The sequence below is a fragment of the Procambarus clarkii genome, chromosome 76, assembly GCF_040958095.1.
Source record: "Procambarus clarkii isolate CNS0578487 chromosome 76, FALCON_Pclarkii_2.0, whole genome shotgun sequence".
NCBI lineage: Eukaryota > Metazoa > Arthropoda > Malacostraca > Decapoda > Cambaridae > Procambarus > Procambarus clarkii.
This window is the reverse complement of record NC_091225.1, coordinates 9,964,919-9,986,231: the sequence shown is the minus strand read 5'-3', so window position 1 is coordinate 9,986,231 and position 21,313 is coordinate 9,964,919. Positions and strand designations below refer to the sequence as shown.

The 21,313-nt window shown below is 47.9% G+C and overlaps 1 protein-coding gene across 2 annotated transcripts in view; it reads right to left on the bottom strand.

The window, feature by feature from the left end:
• The window catches only part of LOC123771433 (uncharacterized), a 910,720-nt gene that overhangs the window by 87,502 nt on the left and 801,905 nt on the right, over window positions 1–21,313 (bottom strand). For both annotated transcript variants that reach the window (XM_045763937.2, XM_045763939.2), the window contains exons 20-21: window positions 20,291–20,425; window positions 10,845–11,013 (exon numbers count right to left, since the gene is read on the bottom strand). In XM_045763937.2, the coding sequence (XP_045619893.1) occupies window positions 10,845–11,013; window positions 20,291–20,425 (304 nt within the window). The remainder of the gene's footprint in view (window positions 1–10,844; window positions 11,014–20,290; window positions 20,426–21,313) is intronic.

Genomic DNA, 21,313 nt, shown 5'->3' with positions numbered 1-21,313 from the left:
CAGACAATAACAGTGGCCGCCACACACAGAGTGCTGACAACACCACCTCCCTCACCCCTCACCAAGATTCCTCCTCCCACCATACTATGCACATTGCTAATTCTCACCACAATCCTGTTATTATCAGAATCCTGGTCACTAAATCCTCTAAATTAATGATTTTCCACAAGTTTATTTTGTAAAGGAACATGAGAAGTCATATGAAAATTCTCAGATGGACTAAACAATGGCAGTGTGCTGTGGACATCTTGAACAGCATTATGTTCACTGATATCTGAACATTGTACAGTCTTTATCACAATAGACTCTTCTGTAATACTTTCACCACTAACTAATAGCAGTTACATATATTTTCTGGGGAAAGCCCCTACAGCTTCCCGGAGGCTGATATGCTAATGTCAGACTTTGGCATCAGTCATGTGTATGGAGTTCTTATGGGCCTACCGGGGACCATGAGCCAGAACCTGGCCCCCTCTAGAGAAGCAAGGGAAGCAATAACCTATAGAAAACCCTGTGTGATTGGAAGCATTCTATGTCTGCCATCGAGCCTGAACACCCTACTGCTGTTAGCTTCCTCAACTGTATGAATTCCTGCTTCCTCATACCCTTAATCACTAGACCTACTAGAATCACTGATACTACTGCCACGACTCTAGATCACATCTGGACAAACATAACCTCTCCGCTTACTTCAGGTATAATCACCGATAGCACTACAGACCATTACCCCACATTTCTCTTAACTAACATTAGCAAACCACCTCTAGAATCAAGGAAGTTAAGTTTTAGGCTGCACAATGAAACTGCTATAGACAATTTTATAACTGATGTGATAATGTCAACTAAGAGTCCGAGTTAGGTAACATAGGGGACATCAACCTAGCAGTGCAATCTTTTCTTCAAAAAACTCTTAGCCTTTATAACACCCACTGTCCTATGCTTACAAAACAAGTCACAACCAGAAGGCTTAACAATCCCTGGCTTACAAAGGGAATACTTAAATCCATTAATAAAAAACATGACCTTGAGAAGAAGTATAGGTTAGGAATTGTCTCCAAAGAATTCTCAAAGAATTACTCGTTATTGCTATCTAAGATAATTAGACGAGCCAAAACTAAATACTACGAAGATAAATTTACCCAAATAAAGAGCAACATTAAAAAAACTTAGGGCACAATTTCACAAATATTGGGATCAAAGAAGATTTTAAATAACAAACCAACACTCCTGTCCAATAACGATGGTCAGCTTTCAGCCTCAGATTCTGCTATTGAGTTCAATAGGTTCTTCTCTTCCATTGGGTCATCCCTTGCAAATGATATTCCATCTTCCAGTACTGATGTTAAGGACTATCTTACAGGTAACTATCCACAGTCTCTGTACCTAAAGCCTATTAATTCCACTGACGTCAATGAGATAATCCTTTCCTTTAAAACCAAGTCTAGTGCCCTTGAGGAGATACCAACTTTAATTTACAAAAAAGCCTCCAGAATTTTAGCCCCTGCTATTGCATTGCTCTTCAACAAGTCACTTGAACTCCAAACCTTTCCAGATATCCTAAAAAAAGCGAGAGTTACCCCTGTACACAAATGTGGTGATCTCACAGATGTTAACAACTACAGACCTATATCAATCCTGCCTAACTTGTCAAAAAATTTTGAAAAACTAATCTACAAGCAGCTTTACTCTTATCTAGCCAAACACAATATACTTAGCTCTTGCCAATATGGCTTCAGATCCCCAAAAAAGCACTAACGATGCACTTATTAGTATGCTTAACTTGATTCATTCAGCTCTTGATAAAAATGAGTTCCCTGTTGGGTTATTTGTGGACCTGCATAAGGCTTTTGACACTGTCAACCACCAAAACCTTCTTCTTAAATTACATCATTATGGAGTCAGAGGATACTCCCTGCAATACCTCAAATCCTACCTTACTGACAGGCTCCAGTATGTTTCTGTGAATAATTTAATTTCTCCCACCCTACCCATCAACATTGGTGTTCCTCAGGGCAGCATACTTGGCCCTCCCCTCTTTCTCATCTACATTAATGACCTTCCAAATGCCTCCCAACACCTCAAACCAATTCTATTTGCTGACGACACAACCTTCATTTACTCCAGTCCTGACCCCCTTGCTCTAAATGCCACAGTAAATACTGAGCTAAATAAAGTCCATCTTTGGCTAACTGCCAACAAACTCACCCTTAACATTGACAAAACTTTCTATATTCTGTTTGGCAATAAATCCTCTAATCAAATAAATCTCAAAATAAACAATACCCAAATTTGTAACAAATTAGATGGCAAATTCCTTGGCATTCTCATTGACCACAAGCTGAATTTCCAGGGACACATTTTAAATATATAAAAAAAAGTTTCAAAAACTGTTGGCATTCTTTCTAAGATCAGATATTATGTACCCCACCCTGCCGTGGTGACTCTATTACTCCCTCATCTATCCATATGTCAACTATGGTATTTGTGCTTGGGGTTCTACTACCCAAAATCATTTACGTCCTCTAATTACTCAACACAAAGCTGCTATTAGGACAATATCCAACTCTGGCCCCTAGACATCACTCGGTACCCCTACTCAAATCTCTGAATATGTTAGATATTAAGTCACTGCACATTCTCTCATGTGTATTATACATATATAAAATGCTGAACTATAATGCCAATCCTGACCTCAAAAGCTTCATAGAAGGTTGTAACAGAACCCATGAGCACCACACCAGAAATAAATACAGTTTTGATATTCCTAGAGTACGACTTAATCAAACAAGAAATGCTCTACAAATCAAGGGACCCAGAATGTGGAATGACCTTCCCAACCATGCTAAAGACTGTACCTCTCTCAACCAGTTTAAGATAAAAACGAAGCTATACCTAATAAATTCCCTGTAACCTACCTTACCATTCTATTGTCAACCAATGTCTTTTTTTTTTATATGATGCTGTTTGTCAACAGAATTGTATTTGTGCTGTTTTTTCAGCCATATTCCCCCCTTTTTTATCTCTTTTTTTTATTTGTTCTCAACTCATTTTATTCTTTATGCACAATTAGTATTAAGCTTTAGTCATTTAAGTTTTTCATGCCCGAAACGCTTTGCGTAATAGTGGCTTTAGGCATTGTATGTACTAGCCCTATCTATAAATCCATCACTCTTTGTAAAATCTCTTGTATGTATGTACCTTACCTAAATAAACATTTGATCGGGTTAGGCACCCAGAAAGGTAGGCGTCCCAAAACAAACCCCTATTCTGGTGAAAATTGCAACCAAAAGCTGAACGAGTGGATAGAACTCTCCAAACAAAAACAAGGAAACTAGTATGACATCACCCGTCATCGCACCGCAGTCTGAGCAACATCCCCCTCCCCGGGAAGGGGTAGCCCCAGACCCACCACGCCGGCAATCCACACGCCAGTTCTTGAGGCTGATGCTATCGGCTCGGTTGTGTGCTCTGGCTAAAGTCTTTTTGCGGCGCTGTGCCTTGTGTGTGCCGGCTGTACTCCAGTGGTGTGAGAGCCAGGAGTTATTCCTCAGTACTCAGGCTGCATGCGCCTAGGGTTCCCTTCCCTAGGTGCCTTGTAAATACTGCCCTTGGAGTTGGGGTTACCTTCCACAAGTTCCTCGGGGTCTGCCTCTGTGGGTCCATTTAATTGCTCGGTTTTTCGGCCGCCCTTTGGGTACTTGGGTGTTTTGTCTCTCTAGTTTACCTTAGGGTAAAAAGTAGTTTTTGCACTGATAAGGGGCGCAGGGTGCTGTGCAGCTTCTTGTCACCTATCATAGCGGCCGGCCCTGTTCCTTGGGGTATGTTGTCCTCTTGCAAGGTTTTGTTTTTCTTTTTGTTTTTGCCTTGGTGGTGGGGGGGGGGGGGGGGGGTTTCTGCCCTATTTGCCACTGGTGTTTGGCCTCACCCTGATACTTGGTGGTGGCCCAAAACAGACAGCTTTAGACTGTTTGGTAGTTTTGGGCGCCGGTTAGCAGTACCCTGCCTGGGTTTACCTGAGCGCTAGTCCTCTTCAAGTAAACACTCAGGACCCTGGGAATCCCCTAGGGGACACGTGGGGTCCAATGGATGTGACCCCAGGGTCTCCTCTCTCTTCATGCGAGTTTGAGGGTTGTTGGGTCCCCTTGTCTCAGAACGACCCTCACTGTTTTTGCCTCCGACACGCAGCCTGTTGGGTCGGTGACACTTTCGACCCTGAGTCCTGTGAGTATTGCTACTTGCTGGTGGCTCAATTTACCCCATCTGTGGATGATTATTTTCGGGTACAGGCTGCGCAGGCGTTGCATTGTACGTTTCATCTGTTGCAACGCGCTCGGTTGGTTGCTCACCCGGATGCCGTGCGGCTGCCCCGTTTTGCTTACAGGGACCCGGACTTGGGGGTGAGGGGTCGCTTCGACCCTGGTTCGGTCCGCACCACCTAGTCCTTCCCCTTCTGTTGTTCATTCTGGTCCCCCTCCCCTGCTTCCAGCCCCGAAACCTCTGAGGGTTTCAGAGTCGGGGCAGGGGTTAGTTGGTCTTGAGACTCGAGCAACTTCCGGTGTGGTGACAGAGGCATTCGAGTCTCCTTCCCCGGCCGAAGCCTCTGGGTCTGACCAGTGGGCCTCATTCTATCTGGCTTCTACGGTTGCCCCAGCCTTGTCTAGTGGGGTCAGTGCTTGGGTGGAGGAATCGGCCCCGGGTCCTGCAGAGGAGGACCCTGGGGTTGGGGAGGAGCTGCCTTGGGGACCTTGGGCTCCGCTGGACCCCGCCAGGGTTTTTCTACTCTCTGCGGTGCGGGTGGCCCCTGCCTTCATTTGGTCGTGGCTGTGTTCGCTCTATGCGAGGTTATGGGTCACGTAAGGGGCCCTGGCCCTTTCGTGGTTCACCCCATTGACAGGGTGATGGGGGGGGGGAGGCTTGCGCTGTTCGCTCACGCCTGGTCCCACGATTCGTGGGCGTTTCTGGTCGTTTCGCATGGCCTCCAATGGCGTTGGGTGGCCCCCTTACCCTGTGGGGGGTTCGGGGCTGGCGGGGCAGGCTTCTTCCCTTGCGCTATGTCAGGTCATCTTGGAGTGGGTTCGCTTGGGCGTGGTCGAAACGACGACGTCCCTCAGATGGGTTTCCTGTCTGTTTCCAGTCCTGAAACAGGACGGCGCGGACCTGCGGTTCATTCTGGACTTGTCCTGTCTGAACCCTTGGGTTTGTTGCCCCTCCTTTCAGATAACCACACTGTCCCAGGTTCGACTCCTGTTGGAGCCGGGCACTTGGATGATGTATCTGAAACTCCGGGACGCTTAGTGGCACATCCCGATTCATCTGGGAAACAGGGACTGGCTCGGTTTTGTTGTGGAGCTTCATGCTTACCACTTTCGTTGTCTCGATTTGTTTCGTTCGATTTGAACCTGGCAATTCGTGTTTTCACGCACCTCATGCGGATCGTGCGTCTGCGTCTGTTAGGTGTTCGGGTGTTGGTCTACCTTGATGACTGGCTGGTTTGGGTTCCCAGCCAGTCCATTTGTCTGCTGGCCCGGGATCTGGTTCTTTCTCAGCTCGCCGGATTCGAGTTCTTGGTGAACTGGAGGAAGTCCCATCTGCTTCCCTCCCAGGTTCAGACCTGGCTGGGCCTTGTGTGGGACTCTCGGACCGCTTCCTTGTCTCTTCCTCCGGAGTCTCTTCTGCGGCTGCGGTCCCGCATGTGCCTGCTTCTGGGGGGCTCCCGGGTCACCCAGCGGTTGCTCGAGGGTCTGTGCGGGAGCCTGAACTTTGCGATGCTGGTCTACCCGCTGGGTCGGGTTTGGCTTCATTGGCTGTTGTGGTTCCTTCGGGGATGTCCCTTCCGCCTCTCTCGCGATCGCTGGGTTCGGATCACGGGGGCTTTGCGTCGGTTGCTGCGTCGCTGACTTTTGGGTTTTTCGAGGTTCACGGACGCATCGTCTCTCGGTTGGGGCTTTGTGACCAGTGCTCACCAGGCCGGCCAGGGACGGTGGGGTTCGTCCTTCAATCAAACCCACAGCACTGTGCGGGAGTTCGCGGGGGTGTGGTTTGCTCTTCAGAGGCTTCGAGTCGCCTACGGGTCAACGATCCGGCTCCATTCGAACTGCTTCCCGGTGGTTCATTGTCTGAACCATGGGGGGGGGGGGGGTTTCGATGCGGTCCTTGGCTCTTTGGCGCTGGTCGCTTCGGGTGACTCGTCTGCAAAGTTCTCGGGGTTTGGCTCTCCTGGCAGTTCAAGTGCGAGGGAGTGTCCAATGTCTTGGCCGACAGCCTGTCTCATTTCGTTCCCCTCTCCACGGAATGGACGGTCGATGCCAACTCCTTCCGTAGCCTTTGCCAGTTGTTCGGACGCCCCAAGGTGGACCTCTTTGCATCGGCGTGGTCGCGGCGCCTTCCCTTGTATGTGGCACCCTTTCTCAACTGCGAGGCCATCGGGGTCAACGCCTTTCGGCAGGACTGGTCGAGGTGGGGGTTCCTGTACCTCTTTTTCCTGGTTTAGCTGTTGCTCCAGGTCCTGACTCGCTTGGAGACTTACCAGGGGAGAGTTGTCCTCTTGGCCCCTTGGTCATGGACAGCGCCTGAAACCATGGCTTGGTCCTAGCCATTGTTTCAGGCGCTGCTTGCTCGGTGTCTGAACCCAGAGGTTTTTCCATGGCTCCGCCTCTTCCAGCAGATCGGATCGGTACATCACGTGGATGGTTCGATCTTCTCCTCGAGTCTTCGCGTATGGTATTTTTTACTCGAGTTTATCATCATCTTTATGGTGATCAGTTGGCTTCCTTATTAGTGTCCCACCTGTGGGCTTCGTCTCGGCGGCAGAATGAAGTTTCCTGGCGGTCCTTCCGGTTCTTCTTACGTCTTCGTCATTGTACTTCGCTATCTGTTAGGGTGGTGCTGTCCTTTCTCTCTTGGTTGTTCCAGGACTGTCTCCTTATGCCTAACACTGTCGCCTTGTATTGTGCAGCACTGGCGGAGCCGCTTCAGCTTGCTTTCGGAATTGATGTCACGTCTGCGCCATTTTGCAAGCTGTCTTGCGAAATGTCTTGTGAAACCTTGTTTCACCTCTGGCCTGCTCATGCGCCGCCTGAGCCGTCCTGGTCATTGGACAGAGTGCTCTCTTTTCTTTCTTCTCCTCGCTTTGTTGTGGCTCCTTCGGTTCCGGATTATTTTTCGAGGGCTCTTTTCCTGTTGGCATTGGCCTCTGGGGGTCGGGTAGGTGAGCTTCATGCTCTCCTCCGGAGCAGAGGTTTCTGCTCCAACAGTTGGAGTAATCGGTTTGTTCGTCTGCAGCGTTCTCCTTCTTTCAGGATAAGAATGACACTGCTGCTTTCCAGAGGGGTTCCTGGGTTGTTGATGCTTGGTTGGTAAGGCCGGAGGTGCATCGTGTTTTGCGTCCGGTTGCGGCTCTCCGCCATTATTTGTGGGCCACGGCTTCTGTGTCCGTTGACGCGCTTTGAGTTGATCCGATTTCCTTTCTTCCCTGTTTGAGGGTGCGGGTCTCCCAGGTCGTTCACAGGGTTATTAGGGCTAGCCAGCCTGCGGTCCATCCCCATGCCCATGACGTTCGCAAGTTCGCAGCTCTTGCCACCGTTTTTGGCAATATGTCCTAGGCTGACATTCAGGAGCGGGGATTTTGGCAGTCGAACAGGTTCCTGGCTGCTCGTTACCTTGTAAACGTTCCTGGGCCCAGTCGGGCCTGTGTCGCTTTGGGTCGGCGGATGCAGCCAGTTGCCTCAACTTTGGGTTGAGGAGTGAGCAGCAACCGCCTCCCGGGTAAGTCCCTATTCTTTCCCTCTATGGGTAGTTAGCTCCGGGGAGCCATAAGGGCTCGCCCCAGAAAACCAGCGCTGAATGTAATGAAACGCCATTTTCTGGGCGAGTCCCGGAGGCTCCCCGGCATCCCTCCCTCTCTCCAGTTGGCATTTTTTTTCGCAAGTTTTGACATCCAGTCTCAGAAGTGGGGTGTGGATCGCCAGCGCAGTGGGTCTGGGGCTACCCCTTTCTCCTCCCGGGGAGGGGGGAGCTGCACAGACAGTGGCGCGACGACAGGTGACATCATACTAGTTTGCTCGTGTTTGTTTGGGGAGTTCTATCCACTCGTTCGGCTTTTGGTTGCAATTTTCACCAGAATAGAGGTTTGTTTTGGGACGCCTACCTTTCTGGGTGCCTAACCCAGTCGATGGCAGACATAGAATGCTTCCAATCACACGGGGGTTTCTATAGGCCATTGCTCCCCTTGCCTCTCTAGAGGGGGCCAGGTTCTGTCTCATGGTCCCTGGTAGGCCCATAAGAACTCCATACACATGACTGATGCCAAAGTCTGACATTAGCATATCAGCCTAGTAAGCTCCGGGGAGCCTCCAGGACTCACCCAGAAAATGGCGTTTCATTACATTCAACACTGTTTTTTTTACATTTTTAAGCGATGCTGTGTTCACAAGCTGAACAACAGTGCTGTTAGCTTCATGCTGTGTGCACCAGCCTTGGTTGCTCACATAGTGCTTAGGCCTTCACACCCAGGAATATTACCCATGATTTTTAATTTTTTTTTGGGTAAGTGCAGTCTGTTTACTGGAGCTCTGAGGAAGCTGATGTGAAGCCTGTGTAGCCACAGGACTTTTAAATCTTATGTAGTACTTTAAAAAGTACATACACAATAAATTGTATATATACAATTATTGCCATTCTAGGGGTTAAATAACTTCACTGTACAATATTAATTTAAGTTATGCCTGAAGCACTTTGAATATTGGTGGCCTTATACACTTATACAAAGTACATACTTTGAATATTGCTATATAATATTCTTATGTGTATTTTTTAAATAAATTATAATTATTATTATTATTATTATAAAATAGAAAGGTTGCAAAGTCATTCTACTAAATTGCTCCCAGAAGTTAAGAATATGAGTTACACGGAGAGGCTGGAAGTAATAAACATGGCAAGGCTGGAAGATAACAGGAGAAGAGGAGATATTATCACTATGAACAAAACAGTAAAAGAAATTGATAAGAAGTAATTTTGAAACCTGCAACTTCAAGAACAAGACAAAATATATTGATTTAAATTATGGAAATAAAGGTTCTGATAAAATATAAGAGAATTTCTCTTTTAGAGAGTTGAAGAAAGTTGGAACAATTAACCCTTAAACTGCGCATGGCGTATATATACGCCCTGAGTAACGTCCCACGGTGCGCATGGCGTATATATATGCCATAGGGTGCCAGGCCCGATTCAAATGGCCCGCGGCTACACGGGGTTCACAGTAGCTTCCTCAGGGCTCTTGTAAACAGACGCCATTTTTTTTTTAAATCGTGGGCAATATTCTCAGGTGTGAGAGGCACAGTACTGTTGGAGCAACCAAGGCTGGCGCACGCAGCATGAGCGAACAGCATTGCTGTTCAGCTTGTGACCACAGCATCGCCGAAAAATGTCAAAATAAATATATAATTGTTATTATTTAGCGATGACAATATTACAGATGACCCATGACTGTGATATAAATAACCAGGGTTGTGATAATAGCAGGATTGTTGTAATAATTAACGCTGTGGGAGGAGTGATGCTGAGACACGGAGGGAGACAGCATCATTTACTGACTGTGTGGCTAGCTGTTATTGTTTGCATTCACCATACCAGGTCAGTGGTTCTCTCTGGTGAACACAAATGTAGATATTTATATATAATGTGTGTATTAGTGTAATAACAGCAAAAGGATTATGCTGGGAGGAGCCATATGGGTGACGGAGATGATGTCGTCAGCACGATTTGTCTAGCTGTTTAGAGGGTGGCCACTATGCTCTTTGGGTGCACTACAAACTTAGGTGTACAGTTACGGTGCATAAAACATGTAGATACTTATATATAATATGTGTATATAGGGTAATAACACTGCAAACAGTATTGTTGGGGGAGAAAGTTTAGTGCGTGTGACCTTGAATGAGTGAGGGAGCCGCCAGCCGCCATCTGTGTATAGCGACGACTCTTAGTGCCTGAACTAACTATATCAGCTTAGCTGTACAGTTGTGGTGAACAAAACATATACATACTTATATATAACGTCTGTATATAGTGTAATAATACCACAAATGGTATTGTTGGGGAAGAAAGTTTAGTGCGTGTGTTGAGGGAGTGGCAGCGAGTGGCTAGCTGGTGTGTGGCGGTAACTCCTCGTTGCTTTTCGACTCTCAATACCAACTTAGTGGTTCGTTACGGTGACCAAAACATGCAGATACTTATATATAACCTGCGTATAGAGTGTAATAGCTGCAAAACTATTTGTTTATTGTTTTATAAACATAATAATTGAATCACTAATATGCACATCATACTTTTGAGTATAGCGATTATTCACCACTTTTATTATATAAATATATTACAATACACACTATTGAATAATATTACTGTAAAAAAACTAAGGAAAAATCAATCGGAGACATTGAAACAATTAGGTAATAATATCTTTGTGGCAACTCCCACCTGTCAGCGAGGGTGACGCTGACCGGGTCAGACGACTGCTCTGTCAACGCCCACTTTTTGCCAGACTTCCTCGGTCAATTGCGCCCAAAATATGTCACCTACGATTTATTTTTTATTTTTCCCGTGCTCAGGGGACACAAATTAACATGTTTAGAAGACGAAAAAAAAATGTTGAATTTTTTTTTCTTGCGCACAGGGGTGTAAATGTCCCCAGGACCTCTGAGCAGTGTAAGGGTTAAAGTGAGAAGGTGGTGGATGCCAAAATCATTTGTAGTTTCAAAGCATCATATGATAAAGAGTAATATTGAGATGGATCACCATGAACATACCTCTCATTCTGCAACTGCAAATTAGGTAATTACAATGCTCACCTTGGTCTGTTGTGATCAGGAAGTTGGGGCTTGATGTCTGGTGAAGTGGTTGATGGTGAAGCAGGTCGCTCTCTCTCTGAAGACTCAGATGCTAAAAGACTTGGACGATTTCTTCCTCCTCCACGTGCCCGACGAGCAAAAGACCGGTCCAGGGAACCATAGCCCTCCGCTAAAGAAAGCAACAATGTGAGTTTGTTGCTTAATAGTTCTGATTACTTGATACTTTATCTTATTAATATAGATATAATTTTTAGATTATATATATACTTTTATATTTTAATGTTAATATAAAAGTGTACTCTGTGGAGAACCAACTTTCAGATATTTCTTCATACTTTTGACATTTATGATGAAAAAATTGAGAATTACTGGAATGTGTTGAATAATTAACACTTTCACACTCCCTGCATGCGCTCCTCAATCTTAGAGGTCAAGCTCCCGGTGTGCAGGTGAGCTCTTGGCGACACCGAAATGAATATACTCATTTCAGTTTTCTCACCCTAATTCTCGTGCTACGTCGTTCGTTTTGGTATCATTGTGTTCGCAATAGAATTCCCTGCAGGTGCATATGCATATAATGTTCAAAATCCCTGTGTGACTCTCAACAGCAAAGCTTAAAGTCGGCAAAAGTTACCCGTGAGCGCACAAAATCAGTAAAATGTGTACTGATTACTTGATACTTTATCTTATTAATATAGATATAATTTTTAGATTATATACATACTTTTATATTTTAATGTTAATATAAAAGTGTACTCTGTGGAGAACCAACTTTCAGATATTTCTTCATACTTTTGACATTTATGATGAAAAAATTTAATTTCAGTTATGATGAAAATGATGATGTCAGTCATTTATGATGAAAAAAATGTCATTTCAGTTTTCTCACCCTAATTCTCGTGCTACGTCATTCGTTTTGGTATCATTGTGTTTACAATGAAATTCCCTGCAGGTGATTATGCATATAATGTCCAAAAGCCCGGCGTGACTCCCTACAGCAAAGCCTAAATTTACCCGTGAATAAGCACCAATTTGCACACAGCAGCCTAATGTGTATACCTGATCAGTTTGATAACATCAATTTTCGTCTTACGTCTTTCATTTTGGTATCAAATTGTTTGCAATATAAAGTCGCGTATTTTAAAACTAGTCCCATAATAATAGAGCAATAACTGGACTTTTAACAAATATTTTAAGTTTGGACGCTCATCATATTTTCAATCTTGTAAAGGTTGATGAAAATCATCACGTCAAATCATCATGATGATTTGTGATGTCAAATCATCATCATGATGATTTGATGAGTTGTGATGTGATGCCATGTCACATCACATCAAATCATTATCATGATTGTGACAAAATCATCACAAAATTATTTATATCTTTCCAGTGATCTAACATAAATTTTCATGTTACATCTTTCATTTTGATATCAAATTGTTTGCAATCAAAAGGCACGCATTTTAAAACTAGTCCCATAATAATAGCACAATAAATAGAATTTTAACAAATATTTTAAAATTTTGCCAAAAAACCAGCGTTGAATGTAATGAAACGCCATTTTCTGGGTGAGCCCCGGAGGCTCCCTGGAGCTTATCGGGCTAATGTATGTTATATTAGACCGGGACATTAGCTAAGGAGTACAGACCTACCAGGGGACCAATGCCAGAACCTGGCCCCTTCAGAGAGGTTTCAGGGAGCAATGGCCCTGGAAAACCCCATATGGTTGGGGGTTTTCCTTATCTGCCATCGACCGGGGTTAGGCACCCAGAAAGGTAGGCGTAACAAAACAAACCCCACATGGTAAGAAACTACAACAAAAACCGAACAGAGAGGTAGAAAACTCCCTACAATCCCAAGGAAACTAGCAAACAAGCAAACATCACACTTTACTGCCGCGCCGATCGTCCGCGCAGCCCTCCCCGCCTCGGGAGGGGGAGGGGGGAGCCCCGGACCTACCGCGCCGGATGCCAAGCTCCAGTTCTGAAGCTAAGCTTCAACCAACGCGAAAAAACCGCCGACCGGTGGGAGGGAGGGTTTCCAGGGAGCCTCCGGGGCTCACCCAGAAAATGGCGTTTCATTACATTCAACGCTGGTTTTCTGTGGGGAGCCCCTACGGCTCCCTGGAGCTTCATACCCAATGAGATGGAAAAGAAAGGGCTAACCCGGGAGGCGGCCGCCACAAACTCTGCAACGCAAAGCCAAGACAACCGGTCGCAAACCTGCGACCCAAGGCAACAAGAACGCCCAAGAGCAGATGCGCACAAGGATGGGCGGCCAAGAACCTGTGCGACCCACAACTCCCTGCGCCCGAAATGAGCCCGAGACGTCACCAACACAGCGGCAAAAGCTGCAAACCTCAGAACAGCACGGGCGCAAAGACAGACCGCAGGCTGGAAGAATGAAAACACTGAGGACGACCTGGGAGACCCGAGCCCTGAAAACAGGGAACGAAGGAACCGGATCAACCACAGCGCATCCCCAGACACAGTACGCCGGCAACAGCAAAAAGCACAACCGGACAACACAGGACGCACCCCCCGGCCAAACCAATCAAGTACCAATACCCCAAGAACCCCTCCGGAAAGCAGCCGTCTCGACCGTCGCCAGGACAGAGAAAGGCTGCACACCTATAAAGCTACCACCAGTACCAAAGAGCAGGAAACTGAACCGAAGGGGCTACCACAAACTGAGGGGAAGATAAGAAGGCACCCTGAACAAGGACCAGGATGGCTCAGGCGACGCATGAGCAGGCCGGAGGGGAAACAAAACACGAGAAAACGTATGAAACGTCATACTGTCGCCAAGACGAAGCTCGCAGGTGGGACACCGTCAACAAAGCCACCTGAACACCATAGAGATGGTGATACCCGCGTCAAAATACCAGACGCGAAGAGCCTAGAAGAAGGCCGAACCAGTCACGGACAGGACCGATTCGGCCTGCTGAAAGAGGCGGAGCCTTAGGAAAAACGCCCCGGGTACGGACACCTATCAAGCAGCGCCTGAAATGAAGGCCAGGCCGGCCACCATGGAACCATAAGGACTGTTCTCGTGGGAATGGGCTGCAACCGAGCCAGAATCCGAAGCAACAGCTGGACCGGGAGAAGAGGAACAGGTACCCCCCACCTCGACCAGTCCCGCCGAAAGCATCCACCGTGAAGTCATCGCAGGTGGGAAAGGGCGCCACAAAATGGGCGACGCCTAGACCACGCTGACCCGAAGACGTCCATGGCCAGGAGTCCATACGCCCGACAGAGCCAACAAAACGAATCGGCGACAACTGGCCAACGCACGAAGAGGAATGAATCGAGACAGCTGTCCGCCAGGACGCAGGGCACACCCCGGACACGAACCTCACGGTTAGCCAAACCCCTGTGGCTCCGGCAAGAACCACCAGAGAACAGTCCGAACAGAGCTGAATGATAGAGTACCTAGTGACCCAAACCCTCCGAAGCGCAAACCAGACAGCCATGAACACCCGAACCGTGCTGTGAGCCCGACGGACAGACAGACTCCATCAACCTCGGCCGACCTGGTGAGCACTGGTCACAAAGCCCCAGCCGAGAGACCCGTCCGTGAACACATCGAGCGAAGGCTCGGGGAGGTGCCAAGGCACGGAACCCCAAAAACCCCAAAGAGGAAGCTGGTGATGCAGCACCAACACAAGATTCCCGGAGGAACCCAATGAAAGCAAGAGGCGGAAGGGGAGTCTCCGCAGGAACCAACAGACGCCGTAGCCAAACCCGACTCCGAGGGCTGACAAGCACTCCGAAGTGCAGACTCCCGCACAACCGCCCCAGCAACCGCTGAGCAACCCGGGACCCCTCCTGAACAGCCGAAGGCGGGATTACAGCCGCAGTAACACTTCTGGAGGGAAGACAATGAGGGGCCCAAGAGCCTTAAACAAGGCCCAGGTCCAAACCCGAGACGGAAACAGATGGAAAAACCTCCAGATCACCAGGAAACCAAACCCGGCGATCCGGAAAGAACCACCCCCTGGCGAGCAGACAAGCGGACTGACTGGGAGCCCACACCAGCCAGTCGTCGAGGTAGGCCAGACACCGAATCTCAGACTCAGACAGAGCACTAAGATCCGGTAAAGATGCAAAAAGTATACGAAGTGCCCCTTACAAAATAGGGAAGGCAATAAAAACAGCAAACCTGAAGCCCCACCACCAACCGTGCTAGTCCCAGAAAAACTGGAGAGGAACGAGCCAAGAAGTGACCTGGAGGTCCAGGGCCACCATCCATGCACCCGGACCCAACAGAATCCGAACAGGAGACAACAGTCCTCTGAGGAGAGCATAGGATCCAGGGCGCAGACTGAAGAAGTCCAGAAGAACTGCAGACGGGAAAAGCTCATGACTGCAAAGAGCAGACGGAAACCCCAGAAGGATGGGGCGGATCGACCACGCCCCACGAAGAGGAAAAGACGAAGCGCAGGGGAAGAAGCCCACCCCGCCAGCTCTGAACCCCCCCAAGGGGGAGAAGCCGTCCTCCGATGCCAGCAGACGCCGGAAGACAACCCAAAGCGCCCACCAACAGCGGGACCATGCGAGAGGCAACAGAGCAAGCTGCTCCCCCAGCTCCCAGTCAACAGAGAAAGGAACAGAACCCCTTCCGAAAGAAAAAGTACACTACCTAAGTCATGAGAAGAGACTACGGGAATTAAACCACACTTCGCCGGAAGACGAAGAGTGAGGGGAGACCTGATCACCACATTCAAGATACCCAAGGGAATCGACAGGGTTGATAAGGACAGGCTATGTAACACAAGGGGCACACGTACTAGGGGACACAGGCGGAAACTGAGTACCCAAAAGAGCCACAGATATTTTTTTTTTTTTTTTTTTTTTTTTTTTTTTTTTTTTTTTTTAGTGTCAGAACGGTAACGGGAAAGCACTAGGAAGTAATGTGGAGACTCCACACACAAGTAACGAGGCTGACCCCCATACAATGTCACATGTAGACATGATAGAGCCCAATAGGCACAGAAACCTATACACCTATAATTACCTATACAGAATTATTAATTATACAGAACTATACAGAATTATAATAGAACCTATACAGAATTATTAAATAAAATAATTACCTGTTAGACGGTTGAGAGGCGGGACCAAAGAGCCAGAGCTCAACACCCACAAGCACAACTAGGTGAGGACATATTTTGTAAAAGTACAAGTCGCCGACTAGTGGGCAGAGAGCACCACGCCGGCCAGGCAAAGAAGGCACAAAACAGCATCAAAAGGCCCACCTCGACAGCAAAACCGCAAAGTCCCAGCACAACCACAACATGTGCCAAGACCCAAAAAGATCAGTCTGCAAGCCAGGAAGACCCCGGAACCTCAGAAGGCAGAACCGGGTCACACGAGGAAACAAAGTCCCCTGAACCCACAAAAGGGGGCCCAAGAGGAAGAAACCTCCAGAACGAAACCAAGGAACCCAAAGGAACCCAGAATCGAACCAGGGGGAGCCCAAACCACCACATTTGCCGGCGGAGTACACCACTGAAAGTCAAAGCACAGCCCCCAGCAGAACCCCCTAGGAAAACGGTCCCAACAGACCGAAAACCGAGGGACAAGGTGTGGGAGCAAGCATACCAGCCAGAGGCACTGAGCCTAAACCCAAAGGCTCAGACCCGAAACAGAAAAATTGGAAAAACCCGTTGTAAAATCAACACCCAAACGTTCCCAGAGGAAAAGGCAACGGCAAGAAAACACCAGAAAAACAAAGAAACGACAACAGGAGAACAAAAACCCTGAAAAATTTTGAAAACTCACCCGAGACGCTCGCTCGCACACCCAGACGCATGTAAACAAACCGCAACGCTGCCCTAGTGGCCACGCCGTGAAACCGGCAGACGAAAATGGCCGCCAGCAGGGGCTGTGACTGACGCTAAATACACAAAAACACGCCAGCAAATGTGGGAAGCTAGCAGACTGGATGGGCGAAAAACGTCGCCCAACAGCAGAAAAAAAACCCCGGCAGGGGCAAAACCGCCCCAGAACTGCTAGCAGGCAACCCCCACAGCCCCGGGAACCAACAACAGAGACCCCGGGGCAGAGCCGTCCTCCAAGCCCTCTGCCCTTAAAGAAAAGCAAGAGTCCATGGGAAAGGCAACAAGAAAGGGCCGCTGGTAAGACCCAGAAGCCTTGGCAGGAGGCACAGGCTCAAACCTCCGTCCCCAACCCGAACGGGGCAGCCCCCGAAAACTGCCCGAGTCTCTGCCGCAACTAAACCCCGCCCCGACCCCGAAACCCGCAGACGGTCCGGAGCCGGGAACATGGAGGGAAAGGGGCGAACAGCACCTAACCAAACGGGGCGGCCATGGGGCATTCGAGTGGGAAACCAACCTAGCATGTTGCAGCAACCTAACCTAGCTTGCAACACGGATGCCGCCTGTACTCTGAACAGTAATAACATCAGGAGAGTACTGGAGAACAAGCAGAGAATCTCTCGCAAGACTCCGGGTCAAGGTGTCAGTGACCCAACAGGCAGCATGACGGAGGTAAAAATGGCGACTGTCACCCGGAGACAAGGGCACAGCAACCAACGATCCCGTACAAGACGGGTTGGAACCCGGAAGACACATGCAATGTTCCCCCGAGCCCAGACAGGGGTTTCCAGGGCCCGTAGGGGTAACAACTACGGGAAGCCCGGGCAAGGTGTTGCTAACTGGTTAAGAAACCCAAACATAACAAGAGGGTAGATTATAGCACTGAAAACCCCTGAGACGTGTACAATCACGGGGGCCTAGCAGAGGGCCGCCAAACACTACCAGTGGAACTATAACCACCTTAGGCAGACCCCCACCAGGCATGAAAAATTAAAAACAAAAGAAAAACCCCGCAAAAGTACACGGTCTTCAGAGGCAACAGAAACCGGCCGCCGCTTAGGTGGCAAGCCGCGCAACACTTTGACGCCCTAACCAGCACAATACCAATCCCTACCCAGGGCCAAACAAGGGCCCCAAGCCCCAGCTGGCCCCAAGGGCGAGGCAAATGCCGAGCAGCAAGAACCTCTACGGGAATGGTTCCCGAACACCCCAGGGAAGATAACCCTAGTACGCAAGGGCAGTACTCACAGGGCGCTTAGGGAAGTCAGCCACTAAGCACATGCAGCCCCGGCACTGATGAAGTACTCCTGGCCACCGCACACCACAACACACGGCAGTGAACGCTACACAAGGCAAACACCGCCTAGGAAACTGAGGCCAGAGAAGCGTCTATCCCGGTTGACATTAGCGAACGAACTGGAGCTTGGCAGCCGGCGCGGTAGGTCTGGGGCTCCCTCCTCCCCCTCCCGGGGCGGGGAGGGCTGCGCGGACGATCGGCGCGGCAGTAAAGTGTGATGTTTGCTTGTTTGCTAGTTTCCTTGGGATTGTAGGGAGTTTTCTACCTCTCTGTTCGGTTTTTGTTGTAGTTTCTTACCATGTGGAGTTTGTTTTGTTACGCCTACCTTTCTGGGTGCCTAACCCCGGTCGATGGCAGATAAGGAAAACCCCCAACCATATGGGGTTTTCCAGGGCCATTGCTCCCTGAAACCTCTCTGAAGGGGCCAGGTTCTGGCATTGGTCCCTGGTAGGTCTGAACTCCTTAGCTAATGTCCCGGTTTAATATAACATACATTAGCCCGATAAGCTCCAGGGAGCCGTAGGGGCTCCCCACAGAAAACCAGCATTGAATGTAATGAAATGCCATTTTCTGGGTGAGCCCGGAAACCAGGCTGGTTTCCTTAAAAAATATTGTGAGTTTTTTCCTCCTGACAGCCTACGTAACGTGTTATACCTGCCCCAAGTGGACGTGTCCAATCCTGGTCAACCCATGTGCTCCCGCCCCTCATGTTATACCAGAGTGCTGCACCATTAGTGAAATATTTTTTTAAATAACTTTTTTTATTTACATAGTAACTTTGAAAATTTTTGGCCAAGACTATGTCTGGTAGCAGCATCAATCGTTCTGGAGGTGTTAAGAGGAAGAAGGTTGTCCTAACAATTAAAGACAAAGTTATGTGTTATACAACTTTGTGAAAATGGCCAGTCGACTTCAAGTGAAGTGAAGCCTGAGGCGAACCAAAGCACTGATCATACAACAGGCCAATGAACACAGGAGGCAAGCTAAACTTGATTCTTATATGGTAAGAAAATCAAGCCAAGTGCCTTCAACCGTGAGGCCTCACAGGCAAGCCAAGCGCCTTCAACAAGTGAGGCGTCACAGGCAAGCCAAGTGAGGCATCACAGGCAAGCCAAGTGAGGCATCACAGGCAAGCCAATTGAGGCATCACAGGCAAGCCAATTGAGGCATCACAGGCAAGCCAAGCGCCTTCAACAAGTGAGGCATCACAGGCAAGCTAAGTGAGGCGTCACAGGCAAGCCAAGCACCTTCAACAAGTGAGGTGTCACAGGCAAGCTAAGTGCCTTCAACAAGTGAGGCGTCACTAACAAGCCAAGTGAGGTGTCACAGGCAAGCCAAGCGCCTTCAACAAGTGAGGCATCACAGGCAAGCCAAGTGCCTTCAACCAGTGAGGCTGAGTAATTTTAAGTGTTAATTTTAGTGTTGTGTTAGTATAGGTTACGTAAATTGTAAAGAATTCTTAACTTCAAGATGTGTGGCATCAATCAAGAAGACGAACGACAACAAGGTAAGTTGATGTTTCTAGTTGAATATTTAATAATTATATGTGGCAAGGCAATTCAAATTATGTTGTTTGTAGTATAAAAATAGTTGGAAATGGTCACTTTTGAACTCAGAGGTGAAAAAGTACTATTATCCAGAACACGTGATTATCCGGCTGGGGGTCCTTCCCATACAGTCCGGATAATCGAGTGGAGACTAATGACATTTCTGGGGTACTCTCTCTCTCTCTCTCCTTCATTTTGCAGGGAAACCACTAGGACCTGGTTGTGGCTCACTGCTTGCTTGTCTTACTAAGAATCTGTCTAAAGACACTTGTTTTTCCCTACATTTTAACACTTTTCTGTAGTGAGACAGCACATTCATTCATTATGAATGATCTCTTGTTTTTCCTCTATCGTCTTCCTCACAACTATTTTCTTAGGTTGAACTTTACAAGTGATTTTCTTGGGACCCATGACATGATATAAAAATAATTACTTTTATGTTCAAAAAACAAAAAAGCACAAAATAATTAAATTCTTCACAAAGAATTCAAGTGCAATCGTCACTCAGCGGGAGACACTGGTAAACTGAAATGCGCCTCGCCAGTGCCACCAGGAACCAGGTGCTTGGTCGACCCAAATATGTATCAACAAACTCGCCAAGCGAGGCAAAGCTCGTATACCAAGTCAAATTTTACAAAGAAATTAAGCTTGTAAACTGAAAAATTTGTAAAGATGGGTTTTCATCAACTGAGGTTTCAGTGTACTGTACTTATAATATTTTACCAGTAAGTATGTATTTATTACAAATTTAATAGCTCCCCACCAATGCCAGACCAGGACTTCCTTTCTCTGGACCCATCATGACCAGCAGTGTGAAGGTAATCCATAAGTTTGTGGTCGTCTTCCTCTGAAGGAACCCTAGAACGTCTTCGCCGTAGACTGCCATTTGGTGTAACATCTGAAGGAAGATAAGAACTTTATAAATGGAGAAAAAAACAGCATTGAATGTAATGAAACGCTATTTTTTGGGTGAGTCCTGGAGGCTCCCCAGAGCTATCCGGGCTGATTAGGATAACCCTAACTTTGGCATCAGTCGATGTGGGTGGAGTTCTAGGCCTACCAGGGACCACAAGCCAGAACCTGGCCCCTTCATAGAGGCACGAGGAGCAATATCCTATAGAAATTCACATGTGATTTAGGAGCATTCTATATCTGTCATCGACCGGGACAGGCACCCAGAAATGTAAGCGCCTCAAAACAAACCCCCCTATTCTGGTTAATAACTCAACGAAAATAGACAAATGAGTGGACAGAACTCCCCAAGAGAAAACAAGCAAACAAGCATGATGTCACATGAGTCACACCGCATGTCAGCACAGCTCCCCTCTCCCCAGGAGGGGGAAGGGCGAGCCCCAGACCCCCCCCCCCTGCGCCGGCAATCCACTGTAGTTCTGAGGCTAGATATCAAAATACGTGAAAACCGCAGACCAGAGGGAGGGAGGGAGGGTTGCTGGGAAAGCAGCAGTCTCATTCTTCGCCAGAGAAGGCGGAGACGGCTGCAGGCGAACAAACCTATCACCACCACCGAAAGAGTAAAAATCCATGCGCCGTTGGAGGGCATGAAGTTCCCCAACCCGACCCCCTAAGGCCAATGCCAACAGGAAAAAGAGTCTTCGAAAAACAATCCTGAACCGAAGGAGCCACAACAAACCGAGGAGAAGACGGATAGGAGAACACTGTCCAAAGACCAGGACGGCTCAGGCGGTGCGCGAGCAGGCAGGAGGTCAAACAACACACGAGACAGCATGCAAAATAGTGCAGAAGTAACATCAATACCGAAAGCAAG